General features: G+C 39.5%; 1 protein-coding gene across 1 annotated transcript in view; it reads right to left on the bottom strand.

Annotated features, from left to right (window-relative positions):
• The window catches only part of LOC146307871 (vasoactive intestinal polypeptide receptor 2-like), a 36,104-nt gene that overhangs the window by 2,820 nt on the left and 13,256 nt on the right, over positions 1–20,028 (bottom strand). Inside the window, exons 4-12 of the mRNA XM_084747361.1 lie at positions 17,725–17,822; positions 6,475–6,572; positions 4,856–4,994; positions 3,897–4,047; positions 2,270–2,330; positions 1,487–1,556; positions 1,158–1,249; positions 364–502; positions 85–126 (exon numbers count right to left, since the gene is read on the bottom strand). Coding sequence (XP_084603487.1) covers positions 85–126; positions 364–502; positions 1,158–1,249; positions 1,487–1,556; positions 2,270–2,330; positions 3,897–4,047; positions 4,856–4,994; positions 6,475–6,572; positions 17,725–17,822 — 890 coding nt within the window. The remainder of the gene's footprint in view (positions 1–84; positions 127–363; positions 503–1,157; positions 1,250–1,486; positions 1,557–2,269; positions 2,331–3,896; positions 4,048–4,855; positions 4,995–6,474; positions 6,573–17,724; positions 17,823–20,028) is intronic.

The raw sequence follows: 20,028 nt of genomic DNA, 5'->3' as shown, positions 1-20,028 counted from the left end.
TTATACAAGAATAAGAAGAGTTTAGTGTCTGTAAAGCTGAGAATTTAAATGGATTAAGTTTAGAGAGCTGGTGTTTAGACTCACCTCGCTGTTGAGGAAACAATAGAGGACGGCAACAATTAGACCCTAAAACACACACATACAAAACTGTTACAGATTAAACACTATCTTAAACCTGCACCGGTGACCCTGCAGACAGCAGTACATTACTTCTAAAAAAACATCGCTTATAAAAAATGTTTGCTCGACCCAGGTGAAGGCACAGTTCACCTGTGAGCACGTTGTCAGGATGTACCACCTCAGCCTCATTTTGACGCGTGAAAAACCCTGAAAATAGGTGAGCGGTGACACCCGTCACGTTACCTGGAAGGACCCGAGGGCGAGTTCAAAGAAGATCTTGATGTGGTGCATGTTCCTGTCAGACGGCTCCATCAGGTAGACCAGCACCACGTAGTTTATCCCAAACAGAGGGATCAGCAGGAGGGTGGACTTAGCCAGACGTCTGGAGAACACACACACAAACACACGCTCAGAAATATAGAAATCACAACGTTCATGGTTCCTGCACGGGTAACTGAGCTAACTGGCTAACAGCAGCTAACTCTCTCTGTTGACATGCTGCATCATATTTGTCTGGAGTTTGACGGGTGGCTGGTTCTTACATACCGACACCTTTAAGGTCTGTTGCATTTTGTTTTTCCTCTCCTCCAAAAAATGCAGGAGAATACACGTTTTCAGTTTCAGTATTAAAAACTGACTTTTCCTCTTTTCCTCTCGGATTTCAGGAGCTTTCTGATTCTGATACCAGGAGGAAATATTTACTGTAAACTACAGTGAATAGAGTTCTGGAAGCTGCAATAAAATAAAATGTGCATTTTTTATTGTTCAAAACTCAAACCATATAATCATATTTAAAGCTTGTGTGAGAATATTTAATGCCTATTGTGTGAGAAGTAACAGTCATATTTGGCGGAGAATGTAGAGTTGACTTGGACTCCAAAATGAAACAGCTGTTTCTGGTAACTGTTTCCTGTTCGTAGGATCTAAAATATGTCTTCCAGATGGTTCATTATTTCACCTGGAAGCCCTCTAAAATGTAAAAATCAAACCAGTAAGAGGTCAGAGGTTAAACACGTCCTGGTGTTCTGGGGGTCTACCTGTACTGTGACTGCTCGTTCCCTCCGACGTCAGTGCAGCGCAGTTTCTGCACCAGGATGCGGATGATGCTGATGAACAGAAGAAAGTTGATCTGGTGGAGAAACGTAAAGCAGAGAGAGAATCAGAAACTAAATCTGTGAGATCACCAAGCATCATTTATCACAGTCAGTGTCAATCTGCAGTGTTAGTATTAATAAATATGTGACAAACACCTTCAAAATAAAGGCCTTGAGTAGGTTAAGGTAAAGACTGTGGTTTGGGTTTTTAAAAAAAGCTGTTTCCTTAAAACAATTTAATTCAAAATTTAAGTCATGACATGAAAACTCACAATGACAGATGCCATGATGGGCCAGTTGAGCAGTCTGTTGGCAGTTGGGTTTTCATTCATCTCCCAACACCTGAGAATAACAGAATCAATCAGTCAGGTTTTATGTTGGTTTTTTCAAATAATTATATTAATAATTCAAATTATAATGATTGTTTATAACTCTGTCAGCTGTCTGTCGATGTAAAGTTGACTGTCTGTTATCCTGAAATCAAAAACCCACTGCTCTGAATATTCACACTCTGGAGTCAGAGTTCAGTGACTGTCTGTCTCACTGCTGCCAAACTCCATTAACATTTTGCTCAATTTAACCGTTATAAACATCTACTCCTTCTAAAAGACTGTTAATGACTTAATATGTCACACTAACTCATTCAGTGAACATTCGGCATTAATAAGAACTATAATTAATGTGAAACAGACAAATAAAAACAGTTTTTCCGGCCTGGAATAGAAATTTTAAAAGGAGAACATGTTGGCTGTAGCATTGTTGTTGGAGAAGCGAGGATTTCACAGTAGCATGTTTTCAGACATCTCTAATGACATGAAATGGTCATTTTATGATTTATTACTGTAAAATTATTGCAAATTTCTCCTTTCCTTTCTCTGTATCATCACCATCCTTTTACAGTAATTCAATGTGATTTCATGTCATTTTACCTGATTATGATCTATTACCTTTTCCATCATCCGGGCTGCAGTGCCGATAGACGCCACTAGAGGCCGACAGCCTCCCTGTTTAAAACACTTTGCAGCCGTTTAGCAGGCGAGGACGTGCAGACTCACCTCGTATTCTCCAGGTTTATCCTGCATATGATCCACGCTACCATGAAAACAAAAGGGATTCCTGAGAGACACACAGAAGAGAAGAGAAAGTCTGTTTAGATTCTCAGTCTGCCAGACACAGAACATCCTCACAAGGTGCCACGCAGGAAATATCACATCTACACACACACACACACACACACGAACATGAAACAGCTGGAGCTAAATGGTGCTGCATTAGGGAGGAAGTGTTGGTAAAGTGGTGATGGATGGTGGAAGGAGGTGTCACACGGCAACAGCAGCAGAGACAGAACGGAACTGAGCGAATACAGAGGCCAAGAGACTGTTTACTGCCCGACCTTTCATGGATTACACTGGTCCACTTCAACAGCATGACGCACTGTCTGTCTCTCTGTCTGCCTGTCTGTCTCTGTCTGACAACTGAACACACTCTGGAGTTGGAGTTCAGTGGCCGTCTGTCTCACAAACTCCATTAACATTTTGCTCAAACTGAAGTGTTTTAAACTTCCGCTCCTTCTCATTAATGATTTCTTACAACTCATAAAAAGACACTGACTCATTCTGCTAACATTCGTCTGTCTGTCTGTCTGTTGGTCTGTCTCTCTCTGTCTGTGTCTGTCTGTCTGTCTCTCTGTCTGTGTCTGTCGGTCTGTCTCTCTCTGTCTGTGTCTCCTCATGTGTCCATGTGAGAGAAGTTTTGTGTAAATCATTATGTGACAGGTTTCGTCCTGAGTGACAAGTTTTCAGCTTCTAAAATCAATTAAAATGCTTATTTAAAATAACCTCCGGGTGAAAAAAAAAAACGTTGTTACGTTCATGATGATATTTGTGTTTACATCTCATTCATCCAAAATGCATGTTTTATGCTTCCACTCATATTCGCTTGGAGACCTAATTTACTTGTTTGGCCACAGACTGAAGCTGAGTTTTCCCTGGATGTTTTTGAGACAGACGTGGCGTGCACAGTGTGTACAAAATCACAATTTGCACAATGAAACTGTCCATGGGGACTTGAATTTTCTACCAAGATGAGACAAAAAGATAGAAAAACAAAGACTGTGATAAATGATAAAGTGTTATATACTCTCAGTTGTGTGATTTTCCTGTGCACATTTTACTCTCCTGGCTCTACTTTTTGATAAAAGACAAGAATGATTAAGAAAAAGAACTTTATAGTTTGAACAGGCACCAACAGATGGTTCAAAAATACTTCGGTCTGATCAAAAATATAAGAAGGTAGCAGCCTTAATAATGACAAAGTTTCACACGCTATTTAAATAACTGCAATTATTTTCTATTCAAATATTAATTCAAAATAAAGTAATTATACATTATAAATAAAAAAGGTGTGCTACATGAGAACAAATTAGTACAAACAACAGTTTTCACTAATATGGGAAAGTTACTGGTGTAAAAAAAAAATACCCTGCATTTTGTTGGAATTTTAAAGGTGGCAGCTGGACGGGAAGCAGAGACTCTGCTTCAGAAAAAGACACAGAGTTCATCCAGAACCAGCAGTTAGAAGAGAAGACTGATACCACTGTGTGTCGTCAATCTACTGACTGACAGATTTCAGAAAAAAAACAAAAAAAAACAACAAAAAACAATTTTGTAATGTGCAGCTTACCCCAGCCGATCACCATGTACATGGAGAGGCGGATGGAGTAGCTGTGGATGACGAGCAGCAGTGCGTGCAGGTAGAGACCCTCCACCAGCAGCCAGAAGAAGTTGGCCATGATGAAGTAATTGAAGAACACGAGGCTGGCCTTACAGCCCACCTACAACAACAACAACAACAACAACAACATACTTTATTAAACACATGTAACAACAGTCCATACAGTAAAACTTAATGAAATTACAATTAATCAATTTTCAACTCAATATAGACATTTACTTATTTTTTTGTGGCAAATTTCCAATAAAGTAAATGCATACAATCAAAAATATCCATGCGCTGATCGGTTCTAAATTGGCAAGAAAGAGAAACAACAACAACAAAACTTCTGCCCCAAAGGAAGGAATAAGGAATAAGGAACTGATCTGGACAGTATACTTGATAGCATCACTGAAACATTCTTCCGGAACTCCAGACAGGTTTTGGCGAATCAGAGCAGAGGAATTAAAGGTTAGCACTGAAGCTGTCTAGTGGCAGTAAATGTACAGTTTGTCCATGAATAAACCCTGCAGAAGAAGAGAGCTGCCTCGGTTGCAAAATGAACATAAATATATATATTCACCACCTTTTTATTTAGTATCCACCTCAGATTTTTGCATGTATTGTCAAAAACAAAATATTTGAAGCACGAATTAACACTTCAGGTTACATTTACACCCCAAGACACAGCTGAGAGGACACTTTAGCACATGTTTTGTCCACTGGAAGGGAACCCAAGAGGACACCTCGTGTTTCACTTCATGGTTTGTTTAGTGGAAGGAGACTCAAGAGAAGATCATGTTTTATCTACCACAGGGGCACCAAAGAGGGCGTTTTTGTAATTTCTGCCCTATTCTACCAAAAGATCCCTGTGAAATCTGACACACTGGACCTTTAAGTACGGTGAAATAAACGTGTGCGCGTCTCACCAGCGAGGGCTGCGTGCTGCAGTCTGTGGTTTCGTCGTCTGAGAACAGCAGCGTGTCTTTGGTCAGCACGGCCGCGGCGCGCAGCATGAACGACACAAACAAGTTCAGATGGATGTAGTTCCTCGTACAGTGGAGCCTCCTGCATGTACACACACCCACACACACACACACACACACACACACACACAGAGGAATGTTGAGAAGTGTGTTTATAAAGGGTGTCAGGGTGTGAATCCAGTGAAGGATGTGGTATCTAAACACGCTGATAGCAGCCGAGTGAACAGCTGGAGTCGATCCAGACTGAGCTGCAGCATTCAGCAGCCTCACACACTAACTGTTATCACCCCGAGAGCTCTGTGTGTCAGCAAACATGTGTGTGAGAGTGTACAAGTAGGTTTATATTATATATCCTGAGTAATCCTTCATATGTCCTGAGTTAAAAGAACTTCTTCTGGTCAGCAAACGTTGGAGTTTTACATGTTTGACTGTCAGATATCATCATAAATATTTTTTAAATTAATCTGTTTTTTCATGGAAGAAAAGATTTAAAGGAGGATAAAAACATACATGAAACTTCTGCAGTATGATTTATAGATTTATAGTTAGTTAGTTTGGATGTCTTCATTTATCAGGAGCAACAGAAACATCATCACAGCTGCAGTTTATTTCCAAACATATGTTGAGTATGTATATATTTTAAAAAATGCATTTCATTTTGACTTTCAAAAAAATATGGACAGAAAAACATGCAGAATTATTCTGATATTTAGTCCAAAAAGTAAAAAAAACAAACAAACAAAAGGTGTAAAGCATAATCAAAGCATGCTTTTGCAAAGTCACTTTTAGTATTAAAAGAGGTCTTAAAATTATTAAATAACCTTAAATTCTGTTTGAGAATATTTATTTACTGAATGGTGTAAACAGGGACTAAAATTCAACATGAGCGCAAAATACTAGTACATTTAATGTGTGGTGATATCAGTGACTTTATGTGTAGAAATAACCCTCATTTAACCTATTAGGATAATTGTACTGATTTTTAATTGATTTTTATTTTTTATTTATTGGTTTGTAATTTCCAAATCGCATCAAATTGTTCAGTGAAAAATAGTCATATAAAAGGACAACTGCACTGATTAATACCATGAAGTACAATTATATTTATTAACACTAATAAACTTAATTTATCTTTACAGTTATGAACTGATGATATATATATATATATATTTTTTTTTTTTTTACTCAGGAGAGTAAGCCTGTAATTTCACTTTTCAATGTTCAGTTTTATTGTGCAGTTGCCCTTAAATTTAATTAAACGTTTGCATGACGTTAGTGTCTTTGCTCAGTTTTTTTTTTTTAGTTGTTTCACCTTTTATTTATTTATTAAAAAGGTTGTGTCTGTCTGTGTGCAAACAAACTGTCATCATGAAGTGTGACAGCTGAAGATGCATGAAGCATCTTAAGAGGTTTTTTGTCCCAGCTTGAACACCTTGTTTCACTGGTTTAACTGGTGTGGTTGTGTGACTGGTGGACAGACCAGTGTGTGTGTGTGTGTGTGTGTGTGTGTGTGTGTGTGTGTGTGTGTGTGTGTGTGTGTGTGTGTGTGTGTGTGTGTTTACCTGAACAAACAGATGATGATGGTGCTGGTCAGCAGAGTGATGAGGGACAGGCTGTGGCCCAGAGTGGACAGGATCCTCACCACCCTGTAGAAAACCAGCTGCACACACAAACACACAACATACATTTACTGAGCATTAAATGTGGAATAACAGGACAAAGTGTCTAACGTCACCTAATGTGAGTCATAACTGTGTATGTGGGCGAGTGGATTACTGTTTATATTTTATCTTTTGTTTGTCTTGTGGGTGATCATATACAGGAAGTTATTACTGTCTCATCCTTACATGCACTTTTTATTATTTCCTTTATGTGCTTTTTGTATTTACGTGCATGTAAATAAATAGATAAATAAATAATGTAAGTGTAAAATAAATGTAGTGGAGTAAAAAGTGCAATATTGGTTTTGAGGATTACAGCCACCAGGGGGCGTGGTTCTCTGCTTTCATCAACACATTCACTAACAAATTAACTGCGATGGTGAATAATTATTGTTTGCTCCTCCAACAAGCAAACAAAGCTGCAGCCTGGTCCCTGAACACACCACGAGGAGAGAGCTGATGAGGACAGAGAATAATAAACACGTATTCTCGGTTTACCTGCCAAAAATTTTTTGTTTTTTGTGTTTTGGTTTATTCCTTTAAGTCAGGTCAGTAATTTTTCCCACACTGTCCAACAGACACTAAAGGATGCATGAGAGTTTATCAGCAGCACTCAAAGAGCTTCTGGTGCCGCTCTGCTTTCTTCTTACAGAGTTACAGGGTGGAGAGGCTCTTTCACAATAAGAGCAGGATCAGGGCGACAATCTGGTCCATTTCAAAACAGCACAAACCCTCCATAAACTCTTCAGGCCAACACACACAGATGGATCTGGTCTGCAGAGTTGTGTATTCCTGGTCACTGTGTGTGTGTGTGTGTGTGTGTGTGTGTGTGTGTGTGTGTGTGTGTGTGTGTGTGTGTGTATGTTGATGCCTGGCGTTCATCGCTCTCGTCATCTATAAACAACATTCCCCACGTCTGACACACCATCTGACGATTAACTGGACATTCACACACTTAAACACACACTCAGTATATGGATTTACACACGCTGTAAAAAAAAAAAAGAAAAAAAAAAGACTTATTTATTCAACTTTTTCTCTTTATATTTTCTCATATTTATTCTCTGAACTTAAAAAAAACACGAGTTCTTCTAACTTGAGATTTTCAATCAGCTCGTTAAGTTTCTAAAGAAACAGGATCAGTATATCAGCAGACTTCCCAGCATGCATTTTTTTTTAGGGTTAAAACTCTCCTGATGAAAACTTGCTGCGTGTCTCTAATAAACTTTAAGAAAAGTCGTGGTCGAAATGAAGTTTGATCCTAAAGTCTAAACGCCTGACTTCCAAACTCTGGTCCTCATAAACATCTAAAAAAAAAAAAAAAGCACAGCTGTTCGTGTCCTTCTGCAGCTGCTGTACTGAAGCTTCATGTTGAAACAGACACTTTGTCCTCTCTGTCCTTCTTTACATGATTCTTTTCTCATCCTTTATTCTGTCATTCATTCATTCATTCACGCTTTAAATTTTCTCTCCTTTCCCTTTTTTTGTTTTGTTTTACAAATCCGTTTCCTACTTCTTTCCTTCTTTTCTTCCTACATTAATCCTTCGGTTCTATTTTTCATCCTCTTTTCATCCTACTTTCATTTGTTCCTACTTTCATCCCCTTTCCTTCCTTCCTTCCTACTTTTCATCCTTCTTCCTTTTTTTCTTCCTACATTTCATCCTTTTTTGTTCTTAATGGTGAGAACACCATTTGTTCTCACTTTCCATCATTCTTAATTCTTCTTTCCCATTTTCCTCCTACTTTTTATCCTTATTCTCATCCTGCTTTTACTTTTCATCCTTTTCTTCCTACTTTCATCCTTCTTTCCATTTGTCTCTATTTTCATCCTTCTGTCATCCTACTTTCATCATTTGTTCCTACATTTAATCCCTTTTCCTTCCTTCCTACATTTCATCCTTTTTTGTTCCTACTTTCTTTTCCTTCTTCATATTTCTTCTAGCTACTTTTTAATCCTTCTTGTTCTACTTTTCATTCATTTAACCAGTTTTCCTTTTTTCTTCCTACTTTCATCCTTCTTTTCTTCTTACTTTACATCTTTCTATCTTTCTTCTTGCACCTTTTCATCCTTCTTTCTTCTTACTTTGCATCACTTTCCCTTTTTTCCTTCCTCCTTTTCATCCTTTCTTCTTCCTTCCTACCCTTCTTTCCTTCCCACATTCATTATTGATATTTTAACATGTTCATGCTCAGTAACCTCTGACAGTAACGTGAACTCTCGATGATGATCGTTTTATAATATTTGTACTTTTGTATATTTCTTGACTTTCACTGATCGCCTGTAAAACATGATTTAAAATGAAGACGTTTCATTATCACATTAAATATTCAAATATTCAAAGTTAACTTTTGAATAAGAGTTAAAATCCTGCGCAGAGCCGATAACCTGCAGACTCTCAGTGAAGTATTTTTCTATTGTATCACCAGTATTTTCTTCAGTAAAGGGTTTCAGTACTCCTTCCAGCTCTTTCTGTCTCCGTCTGTCTGTCCACTGTAAATACTTGTAGACAAATACGTGAGGATACACAGACAGTCGCAGCCTGGCATCAGCGTCTCATTCCTCAGGTTGATTCTCAGGCCTTGTGGCTGCGAGCTGATGACCTGCTGCAGCCTCACTGCCTTCTATGTCCAAACTCATCTCCATCCAGAAACTCTGGCTCGCTCGTCCTCTCCGTCTTCCTCTCTGACACCACAGATTTACCGCCACGCCGAACTTCGGGCTGAACAGCTTCCTGGCCGTGACAGAGGTCTAAATCTGGTGGACAGTCTTCATCTTCTGCTCCTGTGTTGCTGCTGTGCGGCGTTTTAAATCAAGTCAGAGGAATATGGAGGCCTTGACTGTAGTGGTTTTTCATGAGGCATCACAGCCAGGGCTCAAAATGATCAGTTTTCTCTGCCAGCGTTTCAAAGACAAAAATTATTGACACATTCACGTTAAAATACAAATGAATGCACAATCAAAAAAACAACTTCTTGTCTTGTTTAAAACATAGAAAGCCAGACTGTGATTTAGACTGAATGATCCTAAATCAGGAAAGTAGAAGTCCTGAGTCCTGCATGCTGGATTCAGACTGAGGTTGTTGAGTCATTTTGGCTTCCTGAGGTTTTTCTTTATCAATATTTTCATGAACTGCACTGATAAACATCAGAGATAAACAGGTGGATTTTTGTGAGGGTGAGTTGTGTAAAGAAGAAAAGAGTAATGATGTGTTCAGGGAGCCTCTCGTCTCCTTGCAGGTGTGTTTAACACAAAATTTACATTCTCAGTTCTGACAGGTCAGTTATTTCCTCATGTTGACACCAAACCGCTGCACAAATAATTTACTTTATTTCCTGAACGATGTCTTATTTAAATCAGTAAATCTTTTTTATCAGTTCGCTGCTATAATCAACTTTTCCTTCATTTAGTTTGAAGCTCTTTTCTTTTTCATTGAGGGAATTGCATTTCTCTCTTTAAAATAAAAAAATATCTGCATCGTAAGCCATCATTATGAGATTAAAGTCATAATTATGAGAAAAAGCAATTAATTATGAGATAAAAGCTGTCATTACGAGATGAAAAGCCATAGCTGTTAGTTTAAAAGGTGAAATTATGAGTTAGAAAGTCATAATTGTAAAAGTCATAATTACAAGATAAAAATCCATAAAGTCACAATTATGAGACAGAAATCCAAAATCATGACATGAAAAGTAAAAATCACAAGTTAGAAAGCCATAATTATGAGATAAAAGTCAAAATTATGCGTTAGAAAGCCAGATTAATGAGAAAAAGTTGACAATCCATAATTAAGACATAAAAATTCATAATTATGAAATTAAATGTTAAAAAGTTATAATAACAGGATAAAAATTACAAGAAAAAAGCTATGAGATAAAAATAATGATTTTTTAATCTGATAATCATGACTCAGCATGTATATATTTTTGTCTCTTTTCAAAGTGTGTTTGTTGAAAACTCGTCCAGTGTGAGACTCTCAGATCTGTCCTGTCTGGCAGCGACAGTGTTCAGAGACACCATGAGGACGATCAGCTGTGTCCACCGTGTGTGTGAGTGTGTGTCTGTGCCGTAGTGTGAGCTGAGTGCCAGCGGTGACGTCTCAGGTCTCAGCTGAAAGTTTTCCAGACGGAAAACCTCCGTCTCTTCAGCAGGAAACAAATAGAAGCTTCACTGAGAGTCAAAGAGCGGGAATCCCACACCTGAGGGCTCTGGAGAGCATCACGAGCCAGCTGTGTGTGTGTGTGTGTGTGTGTGTGTGTGTGTAACTGAGTGTAAGTGTGTGTTGTTAAAATTTATCTTTTTGTTCTACTGTTTTCTGTCACACAGCTCAGATGTGCGGACAGAACATGATTTATTAGTTTACTGTGAACTCGATCGCCTCCTCAAATTTGTGTTTCAACTGTTCTTCTCTACTTTTATCAGCTGGCTGTTCGCTTTTAAACGGAGACGAAAACAATCTCAACCTTCAGTCAACTAAATGAACTGAACAGATCGCTCATCCTGCATCTGTGTCTAAACACAGGCTGGAAAAAAAAACAAGGTATGTGGGTCACTAAACAACATGGCCAGAATTATGATTTCTGCTGGTTCTGTAAAACTGTTCTAAAAGCAAAGTGATGTCTACTGCAGCTTCTTTGTGGATTATTAAAAATTTAAAAATTGTGTCTGATTTGGGGTGCTCCAGTGAGTTTAAGCACATAAACCACTTCCAAGAACAAGATAGCAGCACAAAGACGAAATGTTTTCATCAGCAGTAACTTAACACAAATCCAACGCAGCCGAAAATGAATATGAAACGGTAAAATAAAGCAGATACCTGAAAGTACAAACACTGACAGAGCAGAGAAACTACATTTCAAAGAACAGAGATTCTGTCAGGAGCTACAAAAGTACTGAGAGCTGCGTATAAAACACTCGCTTGTTGGAGGAAGGAGGTTCATCACGCGTTGGCTGCAGAGCAGGTCCGTCTCTGCACTGCTCGGCGCGGCTCTGCACACTGAAATACAATTCGGCACAGTACAGTTTGACCAAAATCGCTGGTAGAAAAGGGCCACATGTTTCTGTATTTGAGTTTTATGAAATGCTTATCTATCCTGTAAAGCACACTGAACGATAAAAACATAACAAAAATGTTAGATGACTGATTCAGCGCTCAGTTCACATGCAGCAGTGAAGTCAAACTCACGTCCCAGCGCTTGTCATTATAGTTTACAGAAGAGGGTTCCTTCTTTGCACAACAGTCTGGTGCATTTTTCTATAAAAACATCACACAAACAGCTCCCTTATCTTTTTCCTGATCTTCAGTACATCTGAACAGGGTCATCAGCTTCACTCGAACGATGTAGGTCAGCCTTCATATAGTTTTAATTAGTATAAACCGAGATATGAAACTGTTATCAAAGCCAGCGTGCGGGTGGAAGATCATAAAAACAAGATTATAACATGCACACGTCCTGTTTCCAAAGCAAAGCTTGAAACCAGCAGCCACATGTGTGCATGTTTACACAAACAGAGGACAGAAAAACAGTCCAGTGATGAGAAGAAAAGATGCAGCAAACAAAGAAATACAGAGAAGAGACAGAGATGGTAAAGAAAATCACCAGATTAATCACAAGTTGAAAAATATGTCCAAACGTGTGAAAACAGGTGGAGCGCATGGACGTACGGATTTTGATTCAGGTCATGATGGTTCGTCAGGTTTGGGAAATTAAATTGTTCCTATTTTATATATATATTATATTATTTTCTATACATCAACTGTAACTCGGCGTCTGCAAAAATATCATGACTCGCTTTTTAGCCCATGGAGAACTACGTGATTTACTCCCAAAGAAAAACCTTTTCATTGACCATGTTTTCTGACATTCCACAGTCTGATCATTTCACATTATCACCTTATTAAAAACTCATATTTCACTTATTTATTTGGCTCACATCACAGCCAAATATGATAATATGAATTTTGTCCTCTTTGACCTGAAGACTTGGTCTGTTGTTGACAAGTTTAAAATATGTAAAGTTCGTGGACATTTTACAAACTCACGTTATGATGCATGTCTCCCACATATTGAATGATTCAGGAATATGATGCTTTAAATAATGTAAAACAACAGACTCGATACAGAACAGAGCTGCATGATGTTTTTTACATAAGTGTTCAAAAGTTTGCTCCTATTTTGGATATTCAGGGTGATGACGGGCAGCCAGCCAGGGTTTGATCAACATCTTTCACACCGGCTACAAACGAGCCGCACTGAACGGGGAAACAGACCACAGTCCGTTTTAACCGGACCAAACCAGGCAGGTGTGAAAACACCTTAAGCCAGCATCTTGGTCAGAACTGACTGGAGAAATTTACTGAATATGCTTGTTTTTGATGGCGGGGGAATTTGAGCACCTGGAGGAAACAGGGGAGAAACTTCACACAGAAATGCCCTGATACCCTCCTCCTCCTCCTCGTGACAGAGCTTTATAGTTGTTGTGCAGGCTGACATGTTCCTTCATTACCATGAACACACACACTATAGTTTAGTTTGACTTAATCTCACACACCTTCCTGCTGCCTAAATACTCACTGGAGAACCAAATGTGGATTAATCCGCCACTGGAAATAGTCCCAAACACATTCAAAACTACAGTGAGCAGCTGTGTAAGGAATCTAGTGAACCTTTAAAAAACGGGCAGCCCTGCTGATTGGTCACAAAAGCAGGAGATGGAGGATCTCCTTGAAATGATGGAGGACTTTCACTTCCTTTCTACTCACAGAACAAGACAACCTGACTGCACAGCACAAAATATGAGAACAAGACGAGTGTGCGGGGTGAATTTTTGTGCAGTGAGGACACAATAATGGGTGCGGATATTCTCTTAAACCTGGATGTTACTCGCTTGTTTAAAGCTCAGTATAAACCAGAGGGTCCTGGAATGCAGCCGTGACCACAAGCAATAACTGGGAAGGTCAGAACATAAGCTCCGTGGCATCACACAGGACGCCTCGGGGTGACGGGACGGTTACAACACAGCAGACAGATACCACAGGTTCTCTGCTCTGACAAAACTATTCCTACAAACACCGGCAACATTCACAGGGTTAATAAATATTCAGCTGTGTCATTCTGCTTCATAATCCTCTCAGGAGTTGGCTGCGGAGGGAAAAAATTCACTCCAGTTTCCTTCATCTAGTAGAGAAACAGATATGGGAACAGACGAGGGCGGATTAGAGAAGAGAGAGCGCTAAGACCAGGAGCTGAACCCTCCAACTCAGCTGGAGGAGCTGAGAGTTTAAGCCGGTGTCTCGCCACAACAGACGCTGAGAGCGAGACTCAGCTCTGAATCCTCAAACCTGCTCCACTGGGTGGTTTCTGTTCACAGATCAGACTGGTTTTTGACAGTCGTGGAATTAAAAGATTTTCCATTTTTGATAAAAGTAAAAACAGAAAAAGCCTTTTCCTTTTTATGAACTCAGGAAGCAGCTTTCCTGGTTTTCTGTTACAGATACAAGTCGAGGTGAGCACTGTGCCTTTTGCCTCAAACCTGTTGAAGAGCCTGCTGCTGGTCCTGGACATTAATTTGAATAATGCCAATTGAACATTTTTTAGCTATATTGCCCTGGCCTACTGGGGAGCAGTTTAATGACTAAAGTTCCTCACTGCTCCCTCCACGTTCAACAGATCAACAAAGTCCTCCAACCATCTTTTTATTCTAAAACAACAAATTTGTGCTTCGGCTAGTTCATCATTTTTATTCTCTTTGCTGAGAGAAAGTCACTGTTGAGACACTGTTTCTGACTGAGACGACATACAACAGGAGAAAACGGAAAATAAATGTGGAAAATTTCATTTCTTATTGAGGCTGCCCACTGATAGCTGACGATTCAAATGATCAGTTGGAGACCCAGAAGTCAACTGAGATTCTTCCAGTCGACGATTCATTAGAAAGGAAACTGTAAATATTGTTTTACATCAGCTGGTGCACTTATTAAAAAACATCCTCGGGACCACATGTGCTATCAGTTGACTGATAAGAGAAGATAAACAAGTGGTTGGTAAACAAGTTTCTTGTTTTTTATCTGCATCATTGTACACAGATCAATGCAACAACATGACAGGCTGTAAACTTTACAAACTGAGTCTCTAAATCACAACAAACCACAAAACTAACAGTGATGGAAGCAGAGAAGAGTGATAGAAACAGCGTGCACCTACAGGGAGCATAGAGCAGGTGACGCTTGTTTGTTTGCTCGTTGTTTGTGTTTGTTTTTGTCTCTGACAGACTCAGATTGTTGTTGCTGGTGTCTGACAACATTATGGAAAGAATCACAACAGTGAGAGAGTTTATTTCAAAGAGTAACCAGAAACAGCTGTTTAATCGCTCACCACTTTTTCATCATCGTCAACTTCATTCAAACTTTATAGAAACTTGGTTCGTCTTTCCACCATCCCAACAAACTCTGGTTTGGTCCAAACAAATCCTTAATTCCTGGCCTTAAGGAGCGCAAAGCGTGCAGAGCAGAGCGTGCAGCGCAGAGCAGAGCGTGCAGCGCAGAGCGTGCAGTGCAGCGCAGGTGATGCTGGGCAGCGACTGCAGCCTCGAGAGAGAAGCTCCACTGGTCAGCTGATTTTATAACTGAACTACAGGAGGACACACCACTTTTAATTCCTCTGACTGTGTGAAAATCTGATATTTTCACATCACAGACGAAGAAGAAATGCACTAAAACATGAGTCTAACTGGTAAAACGCTCATGTAGACTCATATAGGAATTTAATGTGGAGCACTGGACTGTTAAAAAAAGGGAGAATCATTGATTATTTGTAAGAGACGGACAAATCTGGTTCAACTAAAGAAAATCTTTCTTACTGACATTAACTTCACCAGAACACTGTCACCTCTGTGATACTGTACTGTAAATTTTGAAGTGTTGGCTCTCCACAAAATCCTTTTAACTTTTCTAAAGTATCTAAATACACGACTGGAAGTGACAGAAACATGTCTTTCTCATTGTCATTCAGATGAACTGTCACTCTAAATTAAAGCGCAGAAACACGCACAGTGTCAGTGAGGACACGATGGACGAAGAGTCTGATTTCATGGTGGTCTGCAGACAGAAAGAGGAGCTGAGCTGCGCGATCAGCTGGAGGTCAGAGATCTGTCAGCCAAAAAAACTCTCCCCCTCTCTTTCCTCACATCTGATCTGCCCTCTTCACCCCGACCTTCCTCGACGTTTATCTCTGTCAGAGCGTCGTCTTTGAACAGATAAACACGTGCCGAGATGCTGACACACTAAGCTGATATGAAACCTGACCTTTTTACTTCACCACAGATGACGAGTGTTATCTGATGCGACGCTGTGTGACAGAGTGGGACTGACTTTATCTGATCATCCAAGTGACAAAAATGATCATACACTCATTAAAGAGTGGATTCCTGTTTGCAGATCAATAGTCTGGTGAGACCAACGTAAGTATTAGTGTATTTTGTCATCACAGTGAAGCTGTTCAGGTTTCTTCTGCTGCACTTTGTCTCATGATTTTGTTTGTTTTCAGTGAAAAGTTGTTGGTTTGTTTGACTTCATGAAGCCCCTTCAGCTCATTTTTTGGGGCGACTATTCTTTTGTTTGTTATCCCGCCATTAGCTCATCATCAGCCGACTCGGCTCGCCTGTTGTCATATTTTCACATCTGTAATAAATACTCCTGTTGTAAAGGACAAGTTCACATTTTTTTTCATCTTAAAACAACAGTCTGGTGCCCACATGTCCACTGAGAAACGTTTTGCATTGTGCAATCATTCCTCCTGTTTATATTCACCATTAAAAGATTTAAAAGATCCCTTCCTACAGTAAAACCTGCATCACGAGGAAAATCAGTGATGTGCAACACTGTTCAATACTGTGATGATGACTTTAAATCAATGAACAAATACTGAATTGTGCATTTTAACTACACAGTTCCTGTCATTCTAACCCTGTGTCCTAATAATTATGGTTTTTTACACTCAACAAAAAAATTAAATGCAACACTTTTGCTCCCATTTTTCAGAAGTTGAAGTAAAGTTGATTTTTCTCTGCATTTAGTCAAAAGGTGTTTCAACATTTTCTAAGACAGCCGTGTTGCCATCATTTGTCCGTTTGCATGTTCCGAAGCAGTTCCAAATTAAACATATGTTAAATATTAATGGATCCCAGATTTGTGCGTAAAACATTCATGTTTAAGCACAACTTTGTGTGTTTGCACTGTTTATGAATGAGGCCTGTGCAGGTCAGTAGGGGCTCAAATGTGTTTCACTCCATTTACACTGAAACCTCGTCCTGACTGAAATGACCTGAAGGATGCAGAGAGACAAAAAGCAGTTTTTCTTTCTTCATTGCACACAAGTTTCACGACCACACAGTGAGACTGAGCCGCGGTCGCCTGCTCAGAAACTGGATCTGTGGTTGGTTTTGCAACCTGTAGTTGAACAAAGCGTTCAAAGTGGGTCAGAATGGAGATAAGACGTCTACACCGCAGACCAAATATAAATTATTTGCTCTATCGAGAGCTTCCTCCTGTGCTGCGTGCAGCTCGACACGTACACTTGACCTGATTAAAAACACAAAAGGAAATAATTGTGGTTTCAAACCCTGCAAACAGTATTTCTACATTTTTGCCTCAACTTGTTCTTCAAAAAAAAAAAAACATCTAAAAATCCACACTGATAAAGAAAACAGAACTAACAACTAAATGATTATTTCCAATTAATTGTAAATATTTAACAGTGTAAACTACTTTCAGCAAAATCATTTTAATATTTTACTATGCAGAAATGTGTAATTTGTGTTTGTGGGTTTGAATTACAGACACGCTCACGACAAGTTCACTCTTCAGAGCAGCTACGAAATGTAAAGGTCAAAAGAATAAAGTTTAAGATTGTAGTTGTTTTGAGGAAACTTCTCTGAAGTCAAAAACTGCTTGATCAGATATGAAACATGAAGCATCAGCCTGCAGCAGCCACGCTGTGGAAACTGAGGATGGGATTTTAAGAACACAACTCTTATCTGTTTCCAGATCACAAACACACACTTTGCAGTCACACACTCATCATTAGCTGGTGACTGTATCCCCACGGTACTTAAACACAACTTCAAACAGAAAGTGAACAGACACTGAACTCACCTCACTGGGTTCATCCGTGTCGTCGGACCAGCAGGCGATGGTGATGTGCGGGAAAACGTCGGACCAACCTTTCTCTGTGCAGTTCCTGCTGAGGTTACCTGAGACACACGGACAGACCGAGAGACTTTTAGACCTTTACTCATTCATTTTCATTAGTTTCGATTTATTGTCATGTTAAATTACTTTTATTGCTTTAAACGGTTTTACAATCTCTCATCACCCTTAATTATCAACACACCTGTGCTCCTAAAAGAAGTTGACAAAGTTGTCCTTTGTGGACATGAACTGCAGTTGAAAAAGGTGAAAAAAATCTAAATATATTTCAATAATCGCAATAATATCATGACTCAAGTATCGTGATGAAAGGATGCAACAGCACAGTGATGCATCATCTTTTAGTGTCTCATTCTTTCTTGATATTCGTCTTCAGCTGCTCAACAGTCCACAGTCTCTGTTGTCGTGTTTTGTGCTTCATGATGCACCACACATTTTCAATGGGAGACAGGTCTGGACTGCAGGCAGGTCGGTCTAGTGCCTGAAGTCTTTTACTATGAAGACACACTGTTGGAACACGTCCACAATGTGTCTCAGCATCGTCTCTCTGAAATAATCAGGGACGTCTCTGAAGAAGACGTCAATGATGGCAGCATATGTCTCTCTGAATCCCTCCATACCATCACAGCTGCTGTCTGTTGAAGTCAGTGCTGGGAACAATCTGGATGGTCCTTTTCCTCTTCAGCCCAGAGGACACGACGTCCATGATTAGTGAAAACAATCTGAAATGTGGACTCGTCAGACCACAGGACACTTTTCCTCTTTGCGTCAGTCCATCTCAGATGAGCTCTGGTCTGAAGTCTGCAGTGTTTGTGGATGTTGTCTTTCTCTTTGCAGAGTAGAGTCTGAACTTAACTGGGTTTTTAATGTAGTAAACTGTCAGTAGGTGAACTACCCAATGAAGCTTTTTTTTAAATAAAAAGTCAGTGTTACCGTACGTTCTCTCCTTCTTTCCCTCTCTCTCTTGTTCTCATATTTAAAGTGTCTTCAGTTTCTGGTGTGTTGACAGACAGGACAGTGAGAATATTTAATATTCACGCCGTCAGTCGGTGATGTTTGATGTTGAGCAGCCGCCGCACCGCTGTGTTGTGCTGATTACACGCCTCATCCTTTAACCGGGCCGAGCTGATGCTTTCCAAGTCTGCAGGGGGAGGTGGGGGGTAAAACGGGCCGCTGACAGATGCTGCTGAGGGAAATCACAGGGAAAAGTCGGCCAGCCCAGATGTTGTCAGCTGCCCCGCAAATAATTAGACTCATTAACTGACAGAGCAGGACGGAGGGTGGAGGAGGAGAAAACACAGAGATGAAGAGGAGGAGCGGGAGGATGAAGAAAGAGAAACACAACAGCAGCTTTACCATCTGGAGCAGGATTGTTTCTTTTGAAAATACTGACAAATAAGTATTAAAATGATCAATTTTGTTTCCATCAAATGAGTTAAAATGAATAAACAATAGCATAAAAAATACAATCAAAAGCTTTGTCTCACATAACGACACATTATGACTTTCTTGTAAAATTCAATCTGCTTTGAAGCAGTTTTTTATCTGACTGAGTCTCAGTTTGATTATCTTGTCTGCGTGTTGGTGACATGATGACTTACAGTTGAAGCGATGCACCGACAAAGGCAGAGAAAAAGGAGAAGAACGCAGGATAGCAAACAATGAAGGCTTCAAAATATATGAGAAGAAGCAGCTGAGCAAAAGTTTTATGAAGAAGAAAATACATTCAACACATTTATTAGACAATAAGAATACACACAGTAAGTTTTAGTGGATAATAATAATAATATCGGCTGTAAAGATGTCTGACTCCTCTCTAATATAACAGGAATAGATGGCTCTCAGCTTGTCGTGCTCAAAACAGAAGTGTCTCTTTCCACAAACCATGACCCAGTTACTTAAGATAATCCACAGACTTTATTGTGAGCAGTTTCATGTGAGAACCTTTTTTCTGCAGGAAAATCTAACAGAACTACTTTCTGTTCTACTAGGAAGAAAGTAGTTCCAACATAAAACTGCTCACAACAAAGTCTGTGGATTATTCGGAATAATCAGGTGATAATTTTTGGAAAGAGACAGACGCAATTTAGTCTCATTGTACTGGACAGAAGTCAGACATCTCTACAGCTGATGTCTCTGCAGCTCACACCAAAACTATCTACATGGATAAACAGCACCAGAGGCTTTGAAAAAAAAAAGTGAGAAAGCAGCATTATAATGAGGGACTGCAGTGCTGCAGAAGAGAACACG

This window comes from Lutjanus erythropterus, chromosome 21 (assembly GCF_056507025.1).
Source record: "Lutjanus erythropterus isolate fLutEry1 chromosome 21, fLutEry1.hap2, whole genome shotgun sequence".
Classification (NCBI taxonomy): Eukaryota; Metazoa; Chordata; class Actinopteri; order Lutjaniformes; family Lutjanidae; genus Lutjanus; species Lutjanus erythropterus.
Note: the sequence above shows the minus strand (reverse complement) of the source record. Positions and strands in the feature narration are given on the sequence as shown.